The sequence below is a fragment of the Candoia aspera genome, chromosome 1 (assembly GCF_035149785.1).
Source record: "Candoia aspera isolate rCanAsp1 chromosome 1, rCanAsp1.hap2, whole genome shotgun sequence".
Classification (NCBI taxonomy): domain Eukaryota; kingdom Metazoa; phylum Chordata; class Lepidosauria; order Squamata; family Boidae; genus Candoia; species Candoia aspera.
The window spans coordinates 166,315,513-166,332,460 of NC_086153.1; the positions used below are offsets into that span (position 1 = coordinate 166,315,513).

The 16,948-nt window shown below is 41.7% G+C and overlaps 1 protein-coding gene across 1 annotated transcript; it reads left to right on the forward strand.

The window, feature by feature from the left end:
* Window positions 1-11,027: 11,027 nt before the first annotated feature.
* TNFSF13B (TNF superfamily member 13b) lies at window positions 11,028-16,173 on the forward strand. Its single transcript, XM_063317816.1, has 6 exons — window positions 11,028-11,642; window positions 11,731-11,827; window positions 13,213-13,269; window positions 14,154-14,266; window positions 14,345-14,495; window positions 15,398-16,173. Exons 1-6 carry the CDS (start codon window positions 11,307-11,309, stop codon window positions 15,508-15,510), a joined length of 867 nt encoding a protein of 288 aa, XP_063173886.1. The 5' UTR covers window positions 11,028-11,306; the 3' UTR covers window positions 15,511-16,173.
* The last annotated feature ends 775 nt before the right edge of the window (window positions 16,174-16,948 follow it).

Sequence of the window (16,948 nt, forward strand, 5' to 3'; positions counted from 1 at the left end):
TCCTTCTCCCCAAACACATCGGCAAAGTCCTGGTATTGGTCCGGTAGCCCTTCCAACGGTACAGCGAGGGTATGCAGCGTTGACACTGCTGCCCTCCCCACATTGGTATCCTCCTCCTCATCATCCCCAGGAGGGGCTTTATAGAACCCATCTGCAAAAGTAACAGTTCGGTGTACCCAGTTTATACTAGGGTTCTGTTGAACAAACCAAGGCATCCCCAGAATGACCAAGGGACCACCCACCGGTGCAACTACAAAGGGCAACTTTTCCCAGTGGCTACCCGGTTGCAAAGCCACTAACGCTGTAGACTGGGTGACTGGTTTTCCCCCCAATATAGATCCATCCAATTGGGTGAAAATCATGGGACGTTTCAACGGGAAGGTGGGTAACTCCAAAGCAGCTACTACATCAGGATGCATTAAGGAACGTGAGCATCCAGAATCAATCATAGCCCATAGTTCCACAGTTTTTGTAGGGGAACCGAGCTTAAGTCTCACGATTAACGTTGGGAAATTTCCACTCACCAAGACATGATCGCGCCCCTCTTCTTCCACCTGCTCTTTGGCGCTTTTTAGAGCAGGTGGCTGGAGTTTTCTGCCGGTTGGGAGGCTTCTTTTCCGTCTTGCCCACCATAAAACAAGTCCACATCCTCCACCAGCTCTGCTACTGTCGCTTTCAGCTTCCTCGGTGCCACTGGTGATTTCCCCCCCGATCTGTCTCTCCGTTCCTCTGGTTTCCTGCGGGGACATGCAGCTGCCAGGTGCCCCTCCTTACCACACCGCAGGGACAATCCTTTGGCAAAACGGCTTTCTTTTTCTTCTTGCCACGACCGTCTCACTGGTTTGCTAGCAGTAGCTGCTGGCCTTGTAGGTTTCCCCATCGCTTGTTGTTTGGGACCTCTTTTAGTTTGAGTATACTTAGCTTGGGCTTGCTCAACCTTCGCAGCCAATTGTATCCACTCATATAGCGTTGCTGGGTCGTCCCGTACAACTGCCCATCGTAGTATATCTGGTCTTAGTCCATCTTTGAACATCTCTACAAGGGTGGTGGCAGACCAATCCTCTACTTTGCCGGAGAGTGCTTGAAACTCCAGCGCATAATCCGAGACTGATCTGGAGCCTTGAACCAACTCCCTTAGGGCTACCTTTGCTTTTTCCTCAGCTAGAGGATCACCAAAATGCATTTTCATTGCCCACATGAAATCATCAAAGCAATCCAACTCCAAAGCGTCCATGTCAACCAGCCGCACGAACCAGTCTGCTGCCCTCTCCTCTAGTTGGGTCGCGACAGCATTAATCTTAGCCCGCTCAGAACAAAACACGCTCCCAAACTCTTCCATATAGCTGTGTGCATTCGTCAAAAAAATGACAGCTTTGTAGGATCCCCATTAAACTTCACATTAAAGTCTTGATATTGGACCCGGGTTGGGCTATCGTGTCTCTTTTTTGTTTGCTTAGCCTTTCGTGGCTGTGGTGGCTCTTCCTCCTGCACCTCTGGTGCTATTTCTTGAGCCTCTGCCAGTCGAACTTTCACACGTCTCCCCCCCTCCCGGCTCCGTCCTCTCTCCTTCTGATCCCTACTTGGGGAAGGTAAGGAGGCTTTCTTTGGAGGCTTGCTCGGCGGGGGCCCTCCCCCCCAATATTTCCGTGGCTTTCTCTGTTTGCCTACTGGGGGAGGGGGGGTTGGGGATGCGGAGGTGTCGGGCGAGTCACTACCTTCTTTACCTCCCGTCTTTTTCTTTTTCTGAGTGTCCCTGGTAAAGGTTAACTTTTCCAACAAATCCTCTATGGATTTCATCCTCGCCTCCAGCTGCTGGGATTTCTCCGTCTCCATCTCCATTGGTGTCACTGCTCTCGTCCTTTTGGTGATCTGCACGGTCGGAAACAGCGAGGAATACACCGGCTTGGCTGGGGCTGGTGGCGACCCATACAAGGGTCCCTCCGTCTTCTTGACTACCACTGACTTCACTGCCTTCTCAGTATCGCAACTGGAATCCGTTGCCTCGGAGAGGTCATCCGACCCTGGTGTAAGAGTCCCCTCTCTCCGCGGTCCCATGGGCTCTTGTTCCCCCCCTCTGGAGAGCTGACTTTCTCCCGAGCCGGTGGTTGAGGTTGGGGCAGTTTCAGTCATCGCTAATTAAACTCCTCACAGGAAACTGGATGGATGCTAGCGGACTGATATTAAAGATTCTCAGCTTTATGTAATGATTGCCTATTCCAATAAAAGGAGTCTCATCAGTAGTTACTAGAGAAAACTAATTTATTGAATGAATAGTATGCAAAGTACGAAGAAAGCTGAGAATGAGCAAAAGCGCACCAAATGCAAACTTAAAAAGCCTTGCTCCCGTTGCGAACCCTCCCCTCAGGCTAGCATAGCAACCACCCCCCAGATGCTAGCAACCGTTAGAATCGGCCTGAGAAAGTAACCTTGAACAGCAGAGATAACCCAAACATACATTCCAGAAGATTACAAGTCAGCACAAAGGAAATTTACCAGCGTGGCCAGGCAGGCACGCAACTGCAGATATGACATGCGAAACGTTACGAGGAACCATAAACATCGGAACGGGAACATGACAGGTGGTAACAAAATATATCCCAAAGAAAGAGAAAACCAAGAAGGCAAAAAGGCTGTCTGCTGAGACACTAGAAGTAGCCCAAGAAAGAAGGAAAGCAAAAGGCAACAGTGATAGGGGGAGATATGCCCAATTAAATGCAGAATTCCAGAGGTTAGCCAGAAGAGATAAGGAATTAATTTTAAACAAGCAATGCATGGAAGTGGAAGAAGACAATAGAATAGGAAGGACAAGAGACCTCTTCCAGAAAATTAGAAACATTGGAGGTAAATTCCAGGCAAAAATGGGTATGATCAAAAACAAAGATGGCAAGGACCTAACAGAAGAAGAAGAGATCAAGAAAAGGTGGCAAGAATATACAGAAGACCTATATAGGAAGGATAACAATATCGGGGATAGCTTTGACGGTGTGGTCAGTGAGCTAGAGCCAGACATCCTGAAGAGTGAGGTTGAATGGGCCTTAAGAAGCATTGCTAATAACAAGGCAGCAGGAGACGACGGCATCCCAGCTGAACTGTTCAAAATCTTGCAAGATGATGCTGTCAAGGGTAATGCATGCTATATGCCAGCAAATTTGGAAAACACAAGAATGGCCATCAGATTGGAAAAAATCAACTTATACCCCCATACCAAAAAAGGGAAACACTAAAGAATATTCAAACTATCGAACAGTGGCACTCATCTCACAGGCCAGTAAGGTAATGCTCAAGATCCTGCAAGGTAGACTTCAGCAATTCATGGAGCGAGAATTGCCAGATGTACAAGCTCGGTTTAGGAAAGGCAGAGGAACTAGGGACCAAATTGCCAATATCCGCTGGATAATGGAGAAAGCCAGGGAGTTTCAGAAAAATATCTATTTCTGTTTTATTGACTATTCTAAAACCTTTGACTGTGTGGACCATAACAAACTGTGGCAAGTTCTTAGCGGTATGGGGATACCAAGTCATCTTGTATGCCTCCTGAAGAATCTGTATAACGACCAAGTAGCAACAGTAAGAACAGACCACGGAACAACGGACTGGTTTAAGATTGGGAAAGGAGTACGGCAGGGCTGTATCCTCTCACCCTACCTATTCAACTTGTACGCAGAACACATCATGCGACATGCTGGGCTTGAGGAATCCAAGGCTGGAGTTAAAATCGCTGGAAGAAACATTAACAATCTCAGATATGCAGATGATACCACTTTGATGGCTGAAAACGAAGAGGAACTGAGGAGCCTTATGATGAAGGTGAAAGAAGAAAGTGCAAAAGCTGGCTTGCAACCAAACCTCAAAAAAACCAAGATTATGGCAACCAGCTTGATTGATAACTGGCAAATAGAGGGAGAAAATGTAGAAGCAGTGAAAGACTTTGTATTTCTAGGTGCGAAGATTACTGCAGATGCTGACTGCAGTCAGGAAATCAGAAGACGCTTAATCCTTGGGAGAAGAGCAATGACAAATCTCGATAAAATAGTTAAGAGCAGAGACATCACACTGACAACAAAGGTCCGCATAGTTAAAGCAATGGTGTTCCCTGTAGTAACATATGGCTGCGAGAGCTGGACCATAAGGAAGGCTGAGAGAAGGAAGATCGATGCTTTGGAACTGTGGTGTTGGAGGAAAATTTTGAGAGTGCCTTGGACTGCCAGAAGATCAAACCAGTCCATCCTCCAGGAAATAAAGCTAGACTGCTCACTTGAGGGAACGATATTAAAGGCAAAACTGAAATACTTTGGCCACATAATGAGAAGACAGGACACCCTGGAGAAGATGCTGATGCTAGGGAGAGTGGAGGGCAAAAGGAAGAGGGGCCGACCAAGGGCAAGATGGATGGATGATATTCTAGAGGTGACGGACTCGTCCCTGGGGGAGCTGGGGGTGCTGACGACCGACAGGAAGCTCTGGCGTGGGCTGGTCCATGAAGTCACGAAGAGTCGGAAGCGACTGAATGAATAAACAACAGTTGTACTAACCATTAGTATAATGCTAGAATATTACAGTGGTTCTCCAGAAATAGATACTGTTTTCACAATTATTTGAGATGTTTGTAGCATTAAGCTTATTGTATGTATTTATTATATTTTAGACCCCTTTTTCCCTTGAGTTTTGCATATTTGCTTTCGACTTACACACATTTTAAATAACCTTGAAGCTTATCGTAGTTTAGAAATACATAGATTTTCATATTTTGATAGCAGAGCAACTTTTGTGGGTCAGTAATTTCCTGAGTCTGTAATTAAAATTTTGCTTAATCATTTCCCAATGTTTTTGAACAAAAACATTTTAATAAAATTTTTTCTTCCATATGCAAAATCTGTGTTCTATTCCCATTATCATACAGTATTAGTGTGAAGGGTCAACAGAAACAGTGTTTCCAAGTAAATGCACTGTATATCTGAAAAGAAGAAATATAATAATAAAGGCAGATGATTTTTTTTCTTTGTAATCTGCCTGGAGGGAGTAATGAGTGCAAATTGGGGTAAATTTAATTTATGCAGGACTATTGTCTAATATATGCAATTAATTTTCTAATTAATTGGTTATTTGAATGATTGATTTTACTAATTAAATTAATTAATTATTTTTCTAATTACTTCCTAATATATGCAATTAATTTTTACTATTGCATTGAGAAATTTATCGAAATTGTGCTGAACGAATTGTGATCCAAGTAGGATCATAGTGAATATATAAAGTCCTCTTAATTTTTATTTCTTCCAGAAATAGTCATTTGAAATGTTCATACAGTACTCAGCCCAACTCATATTGCACAAGTTTATTAGGCTCAGTTGTAATGGCTGAGTTCATTTAATTTCTTTTTACACATATTAGTGCTTGAAACTGCAAACCACTGAATCACAGATAATTCATGATACCCTGTGACAGTCAGTACTAGGGTATTCGTACACTGGAACACTACATGGGTCTTTAGCTGTTTGCAAGAAGGTTTCACTGGGGCTACTGGATCTGGGCTACAAAAATACTGACAACCACTAGATGGCAGCAAGGAGTTAAAGTATCTACATCTCTTTCCTGCCATCTAGTGGTCATTGAGAGTTTTGCAGTCAAGATCTAAGTAAATATAATTAGAGATTATGTGTGTGGATGTGGATGATGTCCTTTTCTGCCAGTAGTCACTTACCAAATTTATATCTGACATGATCAAATAGAGGTTTAAAGTGTGTATACTTGTCTGTGCATTTGCACAGGGGGGGAGGGAGAGATCTCAGTGTTTTTGTTAATATTAATATGCACATTATTGCATTGTTAATGTTTTATATTTTTTTTACAATTTTACCATTAAAATTTGAATTTGTAGATGATAGCTTGCTGATGTCTCATAAACTGAGAAATTCTGTTTGATATATTTGCTCACCAATTTCTTCTATAATTATTATGATCACATATAATATAATACATTTTACTTAGCCGTTTCATCTTTGTAAGGATGATGTGGTTGATACTGTAACACTGCTGATTTTTTGGAGCCAGTATCATCTTTAGCCAATTGTATCTTGTAAACTTTCCCCCAGCGCTTCCTAAACTTCCCTTACTGTACCCTGAAAGAGAGAAAATTTTTACTGGAGCATTCTCAGGCTCTTAAACATGGGTTCCTTTTTGCTGGGGGGAGGGAGGGAGGAGTTCTGTAGGACAGGCTCATATCTTGTCCCCCCAGAGTCACTGCTGATGGCACTTTCACAAAGTCAGATGTCTCTCCACCTCACTTGCACTTGCACAGCCTGCAATAAATCACATGACACATACTCCATGACAGCTGGGCGGGGGATGCATAAGCATTAAAAAAAAGGATTGAAGTCAGTGGAAGTTGGGTAAATACCTTTAAGAGGAGATTGTTCTAAAATGTTTCGAGGTGTGTCTGTGTGTGAGAGAGGAAGACATTAGAAGCTAAGCTGCATAGTCCTGCTATTTCATGTGTGTTTAGACTGCGAGTAATATATAATAAAAGAATTGCTTATATTTTTATTCTCATTTTTCTTTACAGTATAGTTTTATTCTGGTTAACTTCTACATTTGTGTACTGAAATATTTATTTGTTTGTTTATTTATCAAATTTCGTCACCACCCATCTCACTCAAAAGGAAACATGCAATAAAATGATGCATTTACAATTAGTACTAACTTTCTCTTCCTGTGTGTAGTCTGCTTTTACTATAAATATACTTTGCTGCTTGCTGCTATTTTCCAAGTCCGAGATTAAAGCATCTTCCTTTCCTTTCCTTTCCTTTCCTTTCCTTTCCTTTCCTTTTTCCTTTCCTTTCCTTTCCTTTCCTTTCCTTTCCTTTCCTTTCCTTTCCTTTCCTTTCCTTTCCCTTCATAGTGCTCCTTTAAAAGTTGCATGATTTGTCCATTTGAAATTGCAGTTTTGGACAGACTGAAGTTGGAGCCCTCAGTGGTCCTGTGGAAGATGCTTTGACACAACTTACTTCACCGTAGCTGTCTCCGTGCAGCAGTGTTTTATGTGGCACCCATTTGCCGCATGAATTGGTGCTTTTCTCTGTATAATTTCTGAAATTAATGTTTGTAGTCCTATCATGGGAGTGGGGATCCTTCAATATAGAAATCAGTGCACAAAACCAGCTGATTGTGGAGATGCCCATTGGTGAGTAATGAAAGGGTACCTCTCCATGATACCTACTGTATCTGCCAGTCCTTAATCATGACCAGATGCATATTCAGCTGTGTGAAGTAGCTTTCTTTTTTGTTTCCATGAATGGAAGATCCTTCTTTGACTACCTTCATGGTATTTGAATTGCAAACTCTGAGAATCTTCTGTTGCAAAGCAGCTTATCAAAGCACATATAATGGCTTTCTGAGCCTCTATTTTATTTGAGAAAATCAGGAGAATAGATGAAGTGCCAGATGAGAAAAAGGCAATTGTCTGTATTTTCGCAAAAAAAGGAAGAACTCCAGAATCCTCAGTCTGATAGGGTATTGCTGTCTGAACTGGCTGCAGATCGGAAACCAAAGAAGAAATGAGTAAGAGATGCCAGAATAAAAGCAATTAACAAAGTTTTATTGAATAATTTTGGGCATTTACATAGGAGAGTTCCCTTCCTAATCAGTGATGGTGGCCATGGGGAGCATCAGGAGGGGTAAGCCATAACAAAACCACCACAAGGGGCTGCTTTTGTTGGTCAAGTTTCATAACCCTTCAGCCTCTTCCCCCTGCCCCCTCATTGCTTAAATTGCTTTTGGGGAAATCAAGAAATAGCTGTATAGTTTAGGCATCAGCAAGAGGTGATTACATATTAGCAAGGAGTAGCAACATTGTTAAGGGTCTAGCAGATATTGGGTGCCTAGTTAAGGCAAAAGTGGGAAATAATTAGCTAATTGAGCAGTGAGTTTGTTATTTTGCAGCTCACACAAAGCAAAGAAGTGGTGCGCGGCTTTGACAAGCAAAGAGGAAGAGATTAGCTTGCTAGCCTGCAGCCCAACAAATATCTCTTTGCTGTTGTGTGAGTCTGTTGGAGAAGTCTGGAAGTGCCCAGGATCAATCTTTGACTTACAACACAGCATGAATTGTTATAGTGCTATAGTTATAGCCAGCAGAAGTTTCTACAGCTCATTTCAAGATGATTTTTGTTCTGAGTCTGCTGAAAGAAGGGGCAACGAAATGGGATGTGCCCCTCACTGAAAGGAATGATCTGTTACTGGATAATTACCAGAACTTTATGCAAAGATTTAGAGCTGCATTTGACAATCAGGCTAGGAGAGCCACATCAAATTGAGAGATTTGCAAGCTAAAGCAAAGCAGCTGCAGAATTTGTGATTACATATCAGATTTTCAATTATATGCTAGAGATCTTTTTGTGTGTGTGTGCCTTTGAGTTATTGTTGACTCCTGGCACTGCCTGGACAAATCCTTGCAGTTTTCTGGCAAGATTTTGGAAGTGGTTTGCCTTTACCTTCTTCCTAGGGCTGAGAGAGAGTGACTGGCCCAAGGTCATCCAGCTGGCTTTGTGCCTGAGGTGGGACTAGAATGCATGGTCTCCGGGTTTCTAGACTGGTGCCTTAATCTCTACCAAAGTGTCTCTACAATAATAATAAATATAATAGAGGTAGTCCTCATTCAGTGACTGTCTTGTTTAGAGACCATTTGCAGTTATGACGGTGATGAAACTAACTTTGCGACCAATTCCCCCCATTTATGGCCCTCACAGATCTATAAAGCAAAGGAAAGCTGAAGTAAGATCATAAGCACAGTCATGGTTTCACCATTTTGCTTAATGACTGAGTTGCTGGTCCCAACTGTGGTTGCTAAACAAGGCCCACCTGTAATACTAATAGTGTGGGATGGAATGATCTGACTGGCCAGTTTTGAGAAGGATTTGTTGATGAACTGAGAGATAAGGTATAAGGTAAGACAAGGCATACCAGAGAACTTGGAAGAATTATTCTAATGTTGTATGTTAATTGTTGGGAGGCCAGAAGAGTTGAGGCATGGAGGAAATCATATGGATGAGGTTTTGCAGACTCTCTTCACTCCTCCCTCCCTCCCAGTGGTTTCCTCAGAACCTGGTGCCAGAGAACACCTGCAAATAGGAGTCATTAAAAAAGCCTTGGTCTCTAGGAGAGAAACAGAGGAGAGGCCTTCATTGATGTTCCACTGTGGAACCTCAGGACACCTAGCCAAGACTTGAACAGCTAACATACAAAGCTCTGAGTCAGCTGCAAAGTGCTGCACCTGAGGAAGCAGCTATATTGCCTCTTAACTGAAGGTGGGAGTGTTGCCTCTTAACTGAAGCCAGGAACCCTGATCCCATCCAGGGGAGAATTTGCTGCATCTAAAGAGTTAGCCACTTTAAAAGAATTTTTGGATGACAGTCTGGAGAAAGGATTCAGGTGCCTTCATTCTCTCCAGCCTCTTTATAAAAAAGAAAATTCTTCTTTGAGACCTGTTTATGATTATAGACCTCATAGATTAACTCTATGACCATAATAACCTGTGTTTCTCTGGCATGCTCATTGAAGCTATCTAAGATAATTTTCTTTTTCCATGTCAGCTTCTCAGCTGTGTTATAAGCTCTGCTCCATTTCAGTGGTTCTAGCAGGCCACTAAATTGGCTTCAGTGCCAAGATTGCAGGGGGGATTTGGTATGGCTTTCCACTAAGTTTTTACCTTCTGCCTGCCTGTCTAAAAGTCCAGCTAGTTTATTGTCTCTTTCCCAGGCCCAGCAAATTCCCTCAGTGGGCTTTCATTTGCAATTGCCTGTGTCAGCCCTTTGAGGCAGGCCAGACCAGGAAACCGACTCCTCAGGTTTGACTGGAATGACATTTATTGGTATAGGCTACAGTATCAGAATCTTAAAAGCCTGACTGTGTTTCCCCTTCTCTCCCCCTCCCTCTTAAACCCCTGGGAATTAGAGTGAAGCCAGTCCAGGCTTCTTTTTAATGCTTTCTTTGTTTCCCAGGCTTAAAGCATCTTTTTGTAGATGTTGCAGCATCTCTGCATGATTTCTCCAAGGTCATCTGTGTGGGTCTCTCAGCCTGCTGTGGTGAAGATAGGCCCAGTATTCCATCAGGCACCACTTGCCCACAAGAACTTCTGTGACCCTGTGCTCTGAAACTGTTTCTCCCCGCCACCCACCGCCGCCTCCTCCTGAGTGGGGAAGAAGAATATGAAGTGGGATGGACTCTGGATTCCAGATGCAGGAGCAGATGTTTGGAATATCTTATTCCAAACATAGAAGGGCTACCTTGAATCTGAGGGGTCGTGGGAAAGTGCAGCTGATGTCCGTGCAGATGCTTTGTGCTTCAGTTTCATCTGACATTCCTACCTAAGCCTAACAGACTCTCAATGCAGCGGCCCAAGCAAGGCTGGGAGGAGTGAGTCTGTAGGTGGTTCCCACCGTACCTGGCTGGCATCTCCTTTGCCTGAGGAGGAGGCCTGTTAGGGAAGGTGATAGAAAGGCGCATGGAAATGAACATCTGCCCTGCAGCAACACAAGAGAGCCCCAGTAGTCTTTGCCCAGTTTGTTTCCTGACTTGGCCTACTTTGAAGGGCTGATGGAAAGGAAGATTCTTACTGAAATTAAACAAACATTGCATAGTAAATCAATATTCAGACAGATTCCCTGATGGGCTCCCATTCTTTGGGTGTATTAAAGCATAGGTGCTTTTATTTGGATTTCTACACAGAGCAAAGCCTTTGTCTCAGTGGCCTAAATGATTCATTCCAACAGCTGAATCAACCTGGCAATCCACGGAGTGACAAATGTCACAGTCAGATCCCCCTCTACTACTCGCAGTCCTTACGTGTTTTCCTCCTGCAGTCTCACTTTTCCCCCCCCTAAACCTTCACATACAAGTGCACTCATTTGTTAAGGAGGAAATTATTGCCTAGCTGCAAAATGTAATTTGACTGGTAGAAGTTGCCCATCTGAAAGCAGGCAAAGCAATGAATTGAAGTGCAAACTACTCTGAGCAATCAAGCCAGGTCACAGGGTCTGAAAAGTGAGGATGACGGATCACAGTCTGATAAAACGAGCCAGAAACCGAAATGAGGAAGATTCGTTGCAGAAATACAGAAACAGAGTTCTACATTGTACAGATGCAGAGCAGAAGCAACATACATGGCATTTGTTGTCTGCATCAGCAGTCTCTCATGACCGGAAGCACGCAATATGGGCATTTTGACTGTGTAGTCTGGACGCAGCTGGCAAGATGTTTGCACTGCACAGAATGAGAAGCAGCTGAAGTTTCCACCTGGCTTTAATAACGGAGTCATGAAATCTATGACTTCCCCACGAGAAAAAGGCAACACTTTCTTCACCACTTCCAGGTCTTCCCCCTCCTCCTCTCCTTCTGTTGATAGCTTTGATTACAAAGGGCTCTTACTCGTCTTCCTGGGACTCGCAGTGTTTATCTCATCTTGCCTGGCAGCAGCGTCTCTCTACTATGTTACTGCACTAAAAGCAGAACTAGCAGTCCTAACTGGCAAGCTGAATGGCAGGGTTCAGGCAAGGACTTCGCTTCCACGGCTCTTTGGGCCACCGGGAAAAACCAAGGAGGCCAGCCCCTTCGTTCCATACTGGAAGAGGGCCAACGTGGCTTCTAGCCAGGTAAGTTGAAGAACTTTGGGCCCTGGGGGAGTTGAAGAGGGATTGCAGTTACAGCCTTCACTTTGCTCCTTTGCAAATCTTGTGGCAGGGAATTACTTTGGGATCAAATCAAGGAAGCCGAAACATAATGTGGACTGGAGACAGACACAGGGGGAAAAGATCTCCTGTTCAGACAGGCGAAACAGGTAAGGTAAGATCTGGTTAGGTGAAGTAAGAACGGATGAGAGTTCACAGTGGTCTCTGGAAAGATATCCAAGGGTCCAGGACGTGAAGGCCTGTGGGTGAACCTGGAGGGAGGGTCTTCTGTTTGCTCAACATAACAGATGCTGGTGGGGTGGACCAGAGGTATCTGTAACAGCCGACGTTCCTGCTGAAAAGATGGGTGCCTTTTGAACTTTGTCCCTTTAGGCAAGTTGTTGCTTGATAGTTTTAGCCTTTCTTTCCCTGATCAGGTACCTCTTCCACCCACCTCATTTACATCTAATTTTGTTCCGCCATTTCTCTGTCCTTCTCTGTGGAGCTGCCCATTACTTGACACCATCTCTGTTGTTTCTGTTTTCTTTTTAAAACTATTTCTGCCAGAAAAAGGGACAGGTATATGAGATGGGTAGGTGGGGGAAGAATGGTTCTGTCATACAGATGAAGAATCAATTAAATTTATAAATGGGTTTCCATATTTTAGGGGCAATTAGTTTTAATCAATAACTACTCATTCAATTGATATTCATTTTTATGTTCTGGTCTTGCCCTTTTTTTGTAGTGTGGTTTCTGACCGATATATATATATATATATATATACAGATATACACAAATGCACAAATATATACCAGCCACATTTATGGAGGAGCGGATCTCCAGGTCTGGTCTGAGATGGAGTTTGCAACCCCAGGTTGACAAGATGAGAAAGATGGGACTTGCATAGGGTTTAAGTCTTTGTTTATACTTTTTTCCCTGTCTACTCTTCTTTGGGGGGTGGGGGGCTATTTTTAAATTTGAGGTCTTTCAGAGATAAATATAGTGCATGGATGGGGCGATGGCAAAGTACATTCCCAAAATGGTACCATGAAAACCCCTGCAGCACACTGATGCTCTTTCACATTCAAGGAAAACATGGCAAAAATCTTCATTTGTTCAAGCATTCATTCTTTCTTACAGTATTTTTCTTGACAAAGGGTTTAACTCCGTGATTTAAAGTTAGAGCTGTTGCTTTTGAAAGTACCCCCTTTAACTAAGTGAAAGAACCCTATATTATGTATTACATTTTATAACTGCTCTTATTAACATGGTTCATTTATTTTGCAAAATATAACATTAACAAAACTATAATTCTAAACTGTCATTCCTTTCCAGGAATAGTTTGAATGGGCCTCTAGCAACATAAGTATTCATAACAGAATATGAAAGGAAATTCACCTGGACCAGTTTAAATTAAGAGCTCATTAGTAGTATGGGAAGAGTTACAACCAAGAATTTCCTGAAACCAATTATTTTTCATTTCCTTAATTGAACCCAATGTTAATTTCCTTGTATGTCGTTTTCCCCCTCTCTAATTTGAAATGTCTCTTTCTAGTATTACAGTCATGTCTGCAATTGATGGCTGACAGCAAAAGTGCCATTCAGCAACATGGTAATGTACTAATCTCTTAACCTGACTTAACAGAACCCAGCAATTTTCTGCAAGATTCTGTCATTGCAATTCAGTTGCTCAAAAACACGCTAGTTCTTAAAGATTCTCCAATAACACAGGAAGGGCAAATCCAGTTATACTTACTAGCATTTCACCACTCCGCCTTTCCCACTTTTAGAGGGAGCCTTGGGGTCAGCATTAGGGATTAAGGTCTTCAACTCTGATGCTCCACTGTTTCAGTAGATGACAGGTGGGAATGTGCAACCAATTATGGTCTGTCCCAAGGAGTTTCTTTGCTTCTGTGGCCTATATGCTAAAAATCCATGCGTATAAAGGACACCTCCCCACTTCTGACTACAACTCTTTTCCTATACTCTACTGCATTCCTCCAGTTCACCAATTTTCTGTGGTGAGCCTCAGCCCTGATAGACCCACAAAAATATGGCTTCTGTCAGGAAGCTCTTCTCAAAGCTCTTTGGAGTTCACATTGTGCATAAAAGCTACTCATCTCTTTTCTTAAATCCATGTTTATTGTTAAAAATATTGAAATGTAGTACAAAGAATGTTGAAAAAGCAAATATTCAAATAGAAAGAAAGTTGAAAAAAGTAAGATGATACAAAAAGGACTATTATATTTGAATAAAGAAGCCATAGTGAAAAAAGAAAAGGTAAATTAATTTTTAGTGATAGATTCTTCCCTTTCATTTATATCCTCAACTACTAGCCACAGTTTAGATATTTGAACTTCACATCAAACTTGTTCTTAGTTTCTGTTTGAGCCACTCATCTCAAAGGCATATTAATTTTTTTCTTTAAAAAATTCATAGGAAATATAGAGGAAAAATACATAATCCGCACTTAATGAGAAACTAATAATTTTTCAGATGACTCAAGTATAGTTCCATGGCTTCTTAGCTTTAAAAGAGGAACTGCTCTAGAAGAACAAGGAAATAAAATACTGGTCAGAGAAACTGGCTACTTCTTCATATATGGTCAGGTAAAAGAGAGAAAAAAGATTTTTTTCTAATTTGTTTGAAGTATTAATTCAGAGTTGTAATGAAATCTATTTGTTCAGGTTTTATATACAGATGAAATGTTTGTAATGGGACATTTGATTCAGAGGAAAAAAGCCCACGTCGTTGGTGATGATCTTAGTCTGGTTACATTATTTCGTTGCCTGCAAAACATGCCTGAAAACTCTCCCAACAATTCTTGTTATACTGCTGGTAAATATGATAACCGTCCTAAATTTATTGGCCTAGATAAGCCCCTTATGGGCAGGAAAGAGAGTTAGCCATTTAAAAGGTTTCATTAGTGGATGGTGTGGTGGTTCGTGCTGAACTCCTTACATCATATAGGTGAGTTCCAGCTAATTCCTGCTTTTAATTTCAGTGCCAGGCAGCAATCTGTGTTAGAGAAACAGATGCAAAGATACATTGCTTTTTGCCTTTCGGCACTCCTTTCTGTGTTAGGAAAATGGCAGAGATTTGAGGACTGCCTGATGGACACAGACATAAGATGTGCTAGGAACGGGAAAGAATGTTCCATGCCATTCAGGACTTACAAAATGCATTGCTGCTAGATGGGCCCAAGCCCCTGAAGTAATTGAAATGATTTATTATTATTATTATTATTATTATTATTATTATTATTATTGTTGTTGTTGTTGTTGTTGTTGTTGTTATTTTATTGAGTTTATATTTTGACCATTTTCCAAAGAGCTTGACCTAGTATCCATGGTCCTCCATCCTTTGATCCTCATGACAATTCTGTAAGATAAGATGGAGTGATCAGTAGTGATCAAAAGTGACTGATCCAAAGTCACCCAGGGAGCTTCCATGGTTGTGAATGGACTTGAACCCGGCTTAAATTGCATCTACTGTGCCCCACTAGTCTACCTTTCCACCCACGCTGGAAGCCAATATTCCTCTGGAAAAGGACTTATTTAGTTATATACACCTTATTTATAGGAGTATATAATATGTGTAATATGCAGCTTTTAACCTGAAAATGAAAGAAGGTGACAGCTTTGTCAATTACAGGACTGGCCAAATCATGCCCAATATGATGTTTTTTAGTTTTGGTATATTAGATGGTTGTACTTAAAATGATTGCAATCTTTTGGCAGGTGTTGCAAAATTAGAAGAAGGAGATGAGCTTCAGCTTACCATACCACGGACAAGTGCCAAAATAGTCTTGAATGGAGATGTCACATTTTTTGGTGCAGTCAGACTTCTGTGAAGCTTTTTGTGACATTATTAATTGCCTAGCTTTTTCCAGTGCTCCAAGATATTTGAGGAAATAGGAAATAATTTGAAACAATTATGGTGTTTTCTTGCATATTTCCTCTTTAGTGAGTTGAATGATGGAATATTTTTTTAAACAATGGTATTAACTTATTCAGAAAGAGGAAACCCTACTTATGTTTGTCGTACACTACCCTCTCATGTGTTGATTACCAGAAATGAAACTTTACTTGTGAAAATATAAATAGCCTTATCATGTAAGAAGAGTTGAGCTTCTGCTGGATCAAGTCTGGAGTCCAGCTTGTTCACAGAGGTCGTCCTTCTGAGCCCAACAAAGTCACAGGCAAGGCAAGGTGTAGCTATCTCAACTTTCCCTACATTCTCCCCAAGTAACTGCAGCTGGAGAAACAAGGCTTGCATCTTGCAGCCAGCAGAAGAGGAAGGAACGAAATCATACTGCATCTGAACATCATCATCAAAAGTGTCCTACAGAGAGCAATAAAAATATGAACTATAGCAGGAAGTAGTATGTCCTCCTTAGGACATGCATAAATATGGTTCCATATATGTTCATAAATCAAAATAATGTTGGTGTGATTTTTATGCAAGTAACTGTACCAGGCTACTGTATTTAAAGGGCTAAGCAAGTGATAAGGTATATATGCTATCTCTCCACCCACCCATCTTATTTACTAATAATTTGCAGATAATTCTTAATTTCAAGTACTTAAGAAACAAGCATTTCTCCACCTCTGGTGCATATTGAGTATCTGTATTAGCACTCATTGTGAATTTTAGTTCATTTGTATTGTCTATGCAATATAAAAAAACACAGCAAAGATGAGAGTGGAGTCTTCTCGAAAATGGAAGATGTCACACCTCCAACTTCTGTGTAAAACTCAGAACAAGTTTTCATTTCTATTCAGTTTCTCATTTGATGAGTAGTTCTGTGTTTCTCTATAGTGAAAGAAAAATATGGCTTCCATCCTGTATTGTCAGGTTTGGAAGATTACTAGAAATGATCATCAAGGAGAAATTGGAGCTGGGGCAGCGGAAAGGATCACTCTCTTTCCAAGACTGACCTGGGCATGTCAAAAGGAACAATCAACAGTTTTCCCCACCAGTTTTCCAAGTCACTTTGAGAGAGCCCACTCTAAATGTCCCCTGTTTGATATCTCCCAAGAGGTCCTTTTAAGCACCGTTATAGCTTGTGGCAGAGGAAAAATAGAATATGATCTCAGTTCTGTATAATTACTGATGTTTTCTAATTAGTTTCACATCCCTGTCTGGAAACTGATATCCTCAAAACCTATCACGCCCCTCCTCCATTTCCAGACATTAGAAGAGATTTCTTTAAATCCTTTCTGAACTGTTTCTTCAAAGGGGAAAAGGCAGTTCTGAAACTAAGAAAATGTGTGTTAGTGTAGCTTTGC